The sequence below is a fragment of the Cucurbita maxima genome, unplaced genomic scaffold, assembly GCF_002738345.1.
Source record: "Cucurbita maxima cultivar Rimu unplaced genomic scaffold, Cmax_1.0 Cma_Scf00012, whole genome shotgun sequence".
Classification (NCBI taxonomy): Eukaryota; Viridiplantae; Streptophyta; class Magnoliopsida; order Cucurbitales; family Cucurbitaceae; genus Cucurbita; species Cucurbita maxima.
In genome coordinates, this window is record NW_019272028.1 from 1,427,193 (window position 1) to 1,437,632 (window position 10,440).

General features: G+C 41.0%; 2 protein-coding genes across 2 annotated transcripts; both read left to right on the forward strand.

The window, feature by feature from the left end:
- Positions 1 to 75: 75 nt before the first annotated feature.
- LOC111487603 (ABC transporter B family member 15-like) lies at positions 76 to 4,927 on the forward strand. The gene is made up of 7 exons (XM_023135057.1): positions 76 to 475; positions 566 to 620; positions 713 to 891; positions 996 to 1,453; positions 1,732 to 2,272; positions 2,336 to 3,235; positions 3,313 to 4,927. The coding sequence occupies exons 1-7, from the start codon at positions 230 to 232 to the stop codon at positions 4,678 to 4,680; spliced, it is 3,747 nt and encodes a 1,248-aa protein (XP_022990825.1). The 5' UTR covers positions 76 to 229; the 3' UTR covers positions 4,681 to 4,927.
- Positions 4,928 to 9,070: 4,143 nt separating this feature from the next.
- LOC111487397 (metalloendoproteinase 2-MMP-like) lies at positions 9,071 to 10,339 on the forward strand. The gene is made up of 2 exons (XM_023134782.1): positions 9,071 to 9,635; positions 9,702 to 10,339. Exons 1-2 carry the CDS (start codon positions 9,116 to 9,118, stop codon positions 10,133 to 10,135), a joined length of 954 nt encoding a protein of 317 aa, XP_022990550.1. The 5' UTR covers positions 9,071 to 9,115; the 3' UTR covers positions 10,136 to 10,339.
- The last annotated feature ends 101 nt before the right edge of the window (positions 10,340 to 10,440 follow it).

Genomic DNA, 10,440 nt, shown 5'->3' on the forward strand with positions numbered 1-10,440 from the left:
AAAAAAAAAAAAAAAAAAAGATTCACAAAGTGACAAACACAGGTCGAAGTCACTTATATATAGGGCCTTACTGGCCGTCCAGAAGTGCTCATAGCAACAAACAAATCGAGGCTGTTGTGCAAGAAACCACAATTTTTCCCACCGCTCAGCCGTGGGATTCTGCAGTTAATTTTCCGGGACGTTGTTTCTGTTTGGATTCCGAGAAACAGCCGGAAAGTGAGAAGGAAAAATGGGGAAAGAAAACGGAGAATCGGAAGGAATTAGGAATAAGAAGAAAAGTAGGTGGGGGATGGCGTCAATTTTCATGCACGCCGACGCCGTCGACAAGTTTCTCATGACTTTGGGGTTCATCGGAGCCATGGGCGACGGCTTCACCACCCCTCTTGTTTTAATCGTCTCAAGCCGCCTTATGAACAACATCGGCGCTACCTCTTCAAATTCCCCGACGGAATCTTTTGTAACCAACGTCGATAAGGTGCGATTCTAAATTATTATTATTTTTTTTTAAAAAAAAAAATTAAACAATGGATGATGGGATTTTCGATTTGATTTTTGTGGGCGACAGAATGCGGTGGCGCTCTTGTATGTGGCTTGTGGAGGCTTTGTGGCTTGTTTTCTAGGTGGGTTTGAATTTCCTTTCTTGTTTGGTTCTTTTTATTATTATTATTATTTATTATTATATAAAAAAAAAATTAATTTAGGGTATTTTTAGAGGGATACTGCTGGACGAGAACCGGAGAGCGACAGGCGGCGAGAATGAGAGCACGGTATCTGAAAGCGGTTCTCCGGCAAGACGTTGGGTACTTCGATCTGCACGTGACCAGCACGTCGGAAGTCATCACCTCTGTTTCCAACGATAGCTTAGTGATTCAAGACGTTTTTAGTGAAAAGGTAAGCTTTTGTTTTTGTCCAGTTCTTGTCCTTTAGGATTTGCTTTTATTTTACTCAAATTTAAGTTATAATTTAGAGTAAATTTAATATTTTAATGTATTCAGATCCCAAATTTTCTGATGAACGCCGCCATGTTCGTCGGAAGCTACATCGCGGCGGTGTCGCTGTTTTGGAGGCTAGCGGTGGTGGGACTCCCCTTCGTGGTGCTGTTGGTGATCCCCGGCCTTCTCTACGGCAAAACGTTGATGGGTTTAGTGAGAAAAAGCATGGAAGGGTACAAGAAAGCCGGAACAGTTGCAGAGCAGGCGATTTCGTCGATCAGAACCGTGTACGCTTTCGTAGGAGAAGACAAGACCATAACGGAATATTCGTCGGCTTTAGAACAGTCGGTGAAGCTGGGAATCAAGCAGGGGTTTTCCAAAGGCTTGGCCATCGGAAGTAATGGAGTGTCGTTCGTAATTTGGTCGTTCATGTCTTGGTATGGAAGCCGAATGGTTATGTACCATGGCGCTCAAGGTGGGACAGTTTTTGCCGTTGGAGCTGCCATTTCTGTCGGAGGATTGTAAGTATCCATGTCCCAATAATTTCCCCATCAAGTGTTTTTTTGATCAATTTTTGTCCAGATAGAACATAATCGAATGACCCATTTTAAAAGTTTTTATTTTTTTTAAAAAAAATTCTATTTTTTCTCTCTCTCTCTCTTACTCATTAAAAACAGTAATAGCAGTCCTGAAATTCTTGTCTTTGTCCACTTAAATATATATGGTTTAATAATTTTTTTAAATTCATATTAGAATTATAGAGAATTAAGCTTGAATTAATGGAAACGGAAAATGACAGATCAATTGGTTCGGGTTTATCCAACATTAAGTACTTTTCGGAGGCATGTGCGGCCGGGGAGCGAATCATGGAGGTCATAAACCGGGTCCCCAAAATTGACTCCGCCGACATGGAAGGCCAGATCCTCCAAAATGTCTCCGGCGAGGTTCAGTTCCGAAACGTCCATTTCGCCTACCCTTCCCGCCCCGAAACCATAGTCCTCAAGGACCTGACCCTCACGATTCCGGCCGGACGCACCGTGGCGCTTGTTGGCGGCAGCGGATCAGGGAAGTCCACCGTCATCTCTGTGCTGCAGAGATTCTACGACCCAATTGCGGGATCCATCCTTCTGGATGGAGTGGCCATTGATAAGCTGCAATTGAAGTGGCTAAGGTCGCAGATGGGGCTGGTGAGCCAAGAGCCTGCGCTTTTTGCGACATCCATTAAAGAGAATATTCTTTTTGGGAAGGAGGATGCCACGATGGATGAGGTCGTGGAGGCTGCTAAAGCTTCCAATGCTCATAATTTCCTTTCCCAGTTTCCTCAAGGATATGATACACAGGTAATTTCGTATTTTATTCTTGGATTCTATTTTCAATTTTTGAACTTGGGTCCGATTAAACAGGTGGGGGAAAGAGGCGTTCAAATGTCAGGAGGACAGAAACAGAGAATCGCCATTGCCAGAGCCATAATCAAGCGCCCACGAATCCTCCTTCTGGACGAAGCCACCAGCGCCTTAGACTCCGAATCAGAGCGCATTGTCCAACAAGCCCTGGACAAAGCCGCCGTTGGCCGCACCACCATCATAATCGCCCACCGCCTCTCCACCGTCCGCAATGCCGACCTCATTGCCGTCCTCCAAAACGGCCAAGTCATGGAAATCGGCTCTCACGACCACCTCATCCAAAACCCCACTGGCCTCTACACCTCCCTCGTCCATCTCCAACACAAATCTCCCCCCGAACCCACCGCTAACACCCACCACTCCGCTTCCTCCTCCATTTCCCACATCGAAAAACTCAACACCAGCAGCAGCCGTCGCTCTAGCTTCTCCAATTCAGCCGGCTCCGACCGGTTCACCCTGGTTGAGGAAACCCCACCAACCATGACCAAAAGAGAAGAAGACCAACTCCCGGTTCCTTCTTTCCGGAGGCTGCTAGCTCTGAACGTACCCGAGTGGAAGCAGGCGTCCATTGGATGCGTGGGAGCGATGCTCTTCGGCGCTGTGCAGCCGCTGTATGCGTACGCAATGGGGACGATGGTTTCAGTGTATTTTTTGACCAGTCATGAAGAGATTAAGGAGAAGACAAGGATTTACGCGCTTAGCTTTGTTGGGTTGGCGGTGTTTTCGCTTATGGTGAATATTACACAACACTACAACTTCGCATACATGGGGGAATATCTTACGAAGAGGGTTCGAGAGATGATGCTGTCTAAAATACTTACTTTTGAAATTGGGTGGTTCGATCAGGATGAGCATTCTAGCGGCACAATTTGCTCCAGACTCGCTAAAGATGCCAATGTGGTAAGCACATGATTCATTATCAAATCAAATCAATGACGATCCAATCCTCGTACTACAAAATTGTGTTGTTTGTGCAGGTACGATCCTTGGTGGGCGATAGAATGGCACTAATTGTACAAACAATCTCAGCAGTAACCATAGCATTCACGATGGGGCTCGTAATCGCCTGGAGGCTAGCACTTGTAATGATCGCAGTCCAACCCTTAGTCATAATGTGCTTCTACACAAGACGAGTCCTTCTTAAGAACATGTCCAACAAATCCATCAAAGCCCAAGAACAGAGCAGCAAGCTTGCTGCAGAGGCCGTCTCCAATCTCCGAACCATCACCGCCTTCTCCTCACAAGAACGCATCTTAAAAATGCTCGAGAACGCACAAGAAGGCCCCAGACGAGAAAGCATCAAGCAATCTTGGTATGCCGGAATCGGCCTCGGCTGCTCCCAAAGCCTCACTACTTGCTCCTGGGCCTTGGATTTCTGGTACGGCGGCAAGTTGATCGCTAAGGGCCAAACCACTGCGAAAGCTTTGTTTGAAACGTTCATGGTTCTGATCAGCACAGGTCGCGTCATTGCCGACGCCGGCAGTATGACGTCAGATCTCGCCAAAGGGTCCGAGGCTGTCGGGTCGGTTTTCGACGTGTTGGATCGGTTTACGAAAATTGAACCGGACGACCCAGAAGGGTATAAACCCAACAAATTAACCGGCCGAATTGAAATCAATAGCGTCGATTTCGCTTACCCATCTCGAGCGGAAGTGATGATATTTCGTGGGTTTTCGATCGTACTCGAGGCCGGGAAATCGACGGCGTTGGTTGGGCAAAGCGGGTCGGGGAAATCCACCATAATCGGGTTAATCGAGCGTTTCTACGACCCGATCAAAGGGACGGTGAGCATGGACGGTCGCGATTTAAAATCGTACCATCTGAGAACGCTGAGAAAACACATCGCGTTGGTAAGCCAAGAGCCGACACTATTCGCGGGAACAATAAGGGAAAACATCGTGTACGGAGTTGCAGAGAAGGTGGGGGAGACAGAGATAATCGAAGCAGCAAAGGCATCGAACGCACACGATTTCATCTCGGGGTTAAAGGACGGGTACGAGACGTGGTGCGGGGACAGGGGAATGCAGCTATCTGGGGGGCAAAAACAGAGGATTGCAATAGCGAGGGCAATATTGAAGAATCCGGCAGTGCTGCTGCTGGATGAGGCGACGAGCGCGCTGGATGGGCAGTCGGAGAAGGTGGTACAGGAGGCGCTGGAGAGGGTGATGGTGGGGCGGACGAGCGTGGTGGTGGCGCACAGACTGAGTACGATACAGAATTGCGATATGATAGCGGTGTTGGATAAAGGGACGGTGGTGGAGACAGGGACGCATTCGGCGTTGTTGGGGAAGGGAGAAAGTGGGGCTTATTATAGTTTGGTCAATTTGCAGAGGAGATCCCATTAAGATGGGATTGATGTAGTTTGAATATCTCTAGTTTTTAGTCATCTTTGGTTGAGAGATGCTAATAATGGAGGCGGAGGGGGGGCTTCCATAGGTAAATCATGTGAAGTTTTTCCTATATTCTTCTCTCCATTCCATTCCATTTCATTCGTGTCACTTAAGCCTCTTCTTAGTGTTCGAGTCTTGAGAGATTAAAGAAAGTAGGTATGTATAACAAGACTCATTTAGTATATATATATATTTATGAAAACTTGGTCTCCTTTCCCATTCACTACATTTGTTTGAACCAAACCTTGGAGGGGAGCGGAGATGGAGGATATAATATCATCCGTATCAAGAGTAACTTCTCCTAATTCTCTCTATATTAATTGGCCATTGCTTCTAACCCCTGTTAATCCTGAATGGGCTAATTAAGAGAGTAATTATGGGTTATAAGTGAAAAATATAGTATCTAATAGTATGAGACATTTTGGGAAAACTAAAAGAAAAACCATGAGAGTTTGTGCTTAGAACAAATAATATCATGTCATTGTGGAGGGGTATGGTTCTCAACATGGTATTAAAGTCATGTCAATAGAATACTCAAGTGTGCGAACAAACGGTGTACTTTATTTAAGTGCTCCATTTTATTTTAGGGCTCAAGAAAAAGGAGCCAAGCCTTGATTAAGGGGATACTGTTCGAGGGCTATTTAGGCCTAAGGGGAGGGGAGGCTCCATATGAGGAAAAGATTGTTGAGAATTATTGAGAGGGAAGTTGACTAATTAGTGGCTATTGTTTTGTTTTATTGCAAAATTTTGTTATAATTTAGTAAAATTCATGTTAATGATAGATTGTCCCCGGGTGGGGTGAGATGAGGAAGCCTACACCAACTTCGTCCCAGTCTTTAATTCATTCTTTATTCCTATGAAATTCTCCATTTATTTTCACAAACAAAAGTCTTCCATACAAAAAAGTGTTGGCATAACTTAGATAATTACAACCATAGTCTCAAAATCTTAAACGATGCAATATAGAAGAAATAATATCTATAAAAATCTCCAAACTTCATAGACTCTTCAACCATTCGTTGTATGCAACGTATTTGAGACTTTTGGTGCAATTTTTGGTACCTCTGGCCTGTTATTTCTAAACAGATATCAAAATAAGCTTGGAAAGTGGTGAACATGGAGACGCCCATCCTTTCGACAGTGTTGGAGGAGTCATAGCTCGTGCCTTTTCGCCCACAGATGGACGTTACATTTTGATGGCGTTGAGTCATGGACTATTGCTGCCGTTCCTAATTCGTTTGATATGGAGACCGTGGCGTTGCATGAGATTGGACACCTTATGGGCCTTCACCACAGCTCAGTGGAAGGGGGTATTATGTTGCCGACCATCATGGGAGGAACTACCAAGGGTTTGCATGCCCACGACGTTGCAGCCATTAAGGCTTTATACAATGCTCTACTTCTTGACTTCTCTTTAATGTATTAGAATTGACTTCAGACTCACGTCTACCTCTAGCATATATTGTTTTCTTTTTCGAACTTCCCTCAAGATTTCAAAAATACGTTTGTAAGAGATAAATTTTCACTCTTATAAACAATGTTTCATTCTTCTACCAAGCCGATGAGAGATCTCACAATCTATCTCTTTTGAAATCCAATATTCTCGTTGACAATTGTTCATCTCATCAATCGATGTGGTATCTCACAATCTGCCTTCATTTCTTTTTCTTTCATTTATTGATATTTATTTGTTCTTATTTCAATCAATATAAATTTTGTGAAATTATAAATAATTAAATTTGGAATCAAATATAAATTTACACTCATCCCAAATTTAATTTGAAGTTGATAAATCCTGGATTAGAATGTCAGATTTCTTTATTATGAAAATTCCCAAATAATTATACTTAATTTTGTTAAATTGAGATATGAAATTTCGGACAAAAATAAAATTTAAATCCAAATGTTAGGCCCAAAGCCATTAAAGCTCAAGTTCAATGGTTGAGCCCAAAAGCCGTTACAGCCCAATTCATGGGTGCATGAAGATTTATCTCGATTTAAAAGTTTAAAAAATTGAGTTCGAGAAGGAATACTCCAAATATTAATTTTCTCAAATGATTGAACTTATAAAAAATATTCAAAATTACATTAATAATCTAAAAATTGTAATGCAATAAATAACTTGTTAATTAAAATAATAAAATATTAATTAAGAATAATATAGGTAGCAACAACATCTTTCATTATTGTCACTGTTAGTAGATATTGTTAGTTTTAACTTGTTATATATGGTCAATCTTGTAATTTTAAAATGTGTTTATTAAGAAGAGATTTCTAATCATACGCTATAATTGCAGTTTTGAAATTTTATTTTATACAAATATGGAAGAATTTTAAAAATAATTTCTCCACGAAAGCTGGTCAAAGATTCCAATTAAATCGGAAAGATTTACAAAAAGAGAGGGCAAAAAAGAAATTTAAGTACATGAGAACTGTTAAAACAAGTACATGGAATGTCTTATGAGTCCAAATTAAAACCAAATTAACCTAACATTTTAAGAGAAATGAGGCATTTTCTAATATTATTATTTCATCTACCAAGTCTACGTGGTTGTCAAAGATAAAAGACCGCTAAATTGGAAGCACTTCATAATTTTCCAAATATATTTGAGACCTTTGTTTTCTCTTTTTGATATTTCTATTTTCCCCCCATCATGTGTTCTTCCACCAAATTTGATCTAATTTTTATGCATATTTCTCATATAATCAAATTTCATTCATATTCTTTTCACATGTATTTCTAGAATATGGGCCATACTCAAACCTTGCATTTCACATTTTATTCTTCTTACCATGCGTTACCCAATAAGATTTTTCTATTTTTATAGAAGAAATATTGAATAACAAAATTAGTACATTAACATACGAGGAAATGAAGGGTGCATGAATGAACTAAAACCACCCCTAGATAAGAGAGAGCTAAAAAAACTTAAAAAGAATCGAATGTCACCACTTATACCAACAAAGTTCATTTTCTTTTTGTGGCTCAATTATAGAAACTTCATGGTCAAGCGTATTTTACTTTGAGCAATTCTATGTTGAGTGAATTAAGAATTTTCCTAATGATATATGTGTATGAGGACAAAACATGTTAGAATTATTCGTGTTGACCTGTGAGAATAGTCTTTACTTTTAGAAGTGAGGAGTAAATAACATGATCATGTTCGGAGATGACGTCGGAGAATGTGTGGGCCATCACCCTATGACAAATGTTGAGGAAGCTGAAAAGTTTGACCAGGAAGCTGTTATTGTTGGTTGTCCAAGAAAAGAGGACTAATAAAAAGAGAGAAAAAAACGTTTAATTACTGTTACACCCACCCCTTGAAGCCTCAAATGATCATTAAGCTGACGTGGTTTTTGCAACATATTTGAGTTCTTAGCCTTTGTCGGCTTCGGTGCTTCAACATTTCCAGCCTAACTTTCACCCCATTTGTTCTTCATATTTCAATTTTCTCCCACCTTTTCTCCTTATCCACTCACTTCATTAGTTAACTAACTAACCCTTTTCTTCCAACACTTGTTTTCTTCAAACACAACTACTACACGTAGCCTCCAACCTTTTTTTTTTTTCCATGGATAACTTATACATTTCCGCTCCTCACCGTCTATGTAACGCTTCAAGTTTAAAATTTAGATTAAGATTCAGAATCTGGATTTGACTCCTCCTGCATCTCCTAAAACATGGTTTAATTATTAACGTTTAGGATGATAATTAGTATTTCATACAAATTTGAAAGTTAAATGTAACACCATAAACACATCGTTAGCAGATATTATCCGCTTTGACTCGTTACGTATCGTTATCAGCCTCACAATTTTAAAATGCATATACATCTCACCGTTCTAATTCTTAATTTCTACATTCTAAAAATGCATATGTTAGTGAGAGGTTTTCCCACCCTTCTACTTCTATAATGAGTTGGTTTCCATAAATTTCAAAATATTGTTATTTTCCATTATTCCAATCAATTATAAAGATTCAAAAAAATAAAAAATAAAAAGTACATGGACCAAACCGGTTGAATCAAAACTATATTCACTATTATGATATTCAAATTCAATAAAGATTGATGTGGTATATCACAATCCACCTCCTTGGAAGCCTAGTGTCCTCCCTTGCACACAGCTTGGTGTTTGGTTCTGATATCACTGTACATGTCCAAATTCACTGCTAACAAATATTGTTTGCTTTGGCCCGTTACATATCGTTATTAGCCTCACGATTTTAAGTCGCGTCTACTGAATAGAAGTTTTCACACCCTTACCAGAAATGTTTGGTAATCTTCCCTTCCATTAGTCCCACAATCTCTTTCTTTGTTGAAAAAGTATAAATAAGGCTCCCAACTTTTCTTCAGCCACCACCAAACACTACTTTGAAGAGAAGTGAGATATGGCATTGGAAGGATTATCATTCTTCACTTTCACTCTTCTCCTTCTGACCCTCTTCCCTTTAACATCATCTTCTCCACCAAACTCTGTGCATTCCCACACAAAACAGCCATCACAATTGATGTTTCTGAATCGCCTTCATGGATCCCAGAAAGGCGACAAACTGGAAGGCATCCATCAGCTGAAGAAATACCTTCGACATTTCGGCTACTTGAACGATGTTCAAATTCATTCCGAAACAATCGACGATGACTTCGATGAATCGTTAGAGTCGGCCGTTAAAACATATCAAAAGAATTTCAATCTCAAAGTCACCGGAGCTCTAGATGCCGTGACACTAGCTCAAATGTCGAAGCCTCGATGCGGGGTTGCAGATATCATCCATGGCAATACTTGGATGAGATCAAGCAAGAAAAGATATCAACCTGGACATGGAAGAGGCCTTTTTCATACAGTTTCTAAATTTGCATTTTTTGAAGGAAACCCTAAATGGCCTGCTTCAAAATCTCATCTCACTTATGGTAAACTTAAATCTTTCACTATCTCATAATCAACTTAGAACTCAACTAATAAATTATTCTTATTAGGGTTCCTCCCTGAAACTCCACCGGAAACGGCAAGTCCGATCGCTCGAGCTTTTGCGACATGGGCGGCCAACTCTCACTTCACCTTCTCACAAGCTTTGAGCAACCAAACTGCTGACATCAAAATAGGGTTTGAAACTGGAGATCATGGAGATGGCTATCCATTCGACGGCGTTGGAGGAGTGATAGCCCATGCGTTTTCGCCACCGGATGGTCGGTTTCATCTCGATGCAGACGAGTCTTGGGCGGCCGGTGTGGTTTCGGGTTCGTTCGATTTGGAGACGGTGGCATTGCATGAGATCGGACATCTTCTTGGGCTTCAACACAGCTCCATTGAAGGGGCTATCATGTGGCCATCAGTCCCGGAAGGAGATTCCAAGGGTTTGCATGCCGATGATATTGCAGGCATTAAAGCTTTATATAACAACACTCTTTGAAGTATGGGTTACGAGAAGCTTATAAGTAATAAATACTATATTCTTTGTTCGTGGGCCGCAGAGAATGAGTCGAGATTCGATTAAGGGAAGACTATCCAAGATCTCTATGGACCGAACTGTCTCACGGCGTTCATAGCCTAGCAAAATTTTTAGGAAAAGCTCTATGATGTATTTTGTTCGAATTCAAAAATTTAATGATTAATTTTGAATAGTGTATCATAATATTCATAGGTGGTTAAATAAGAACTCAGAATTTGGAATGATTTGGTTGTAAGTTTGGGTGGGGGGGGGGGGGGGGGGGGGGG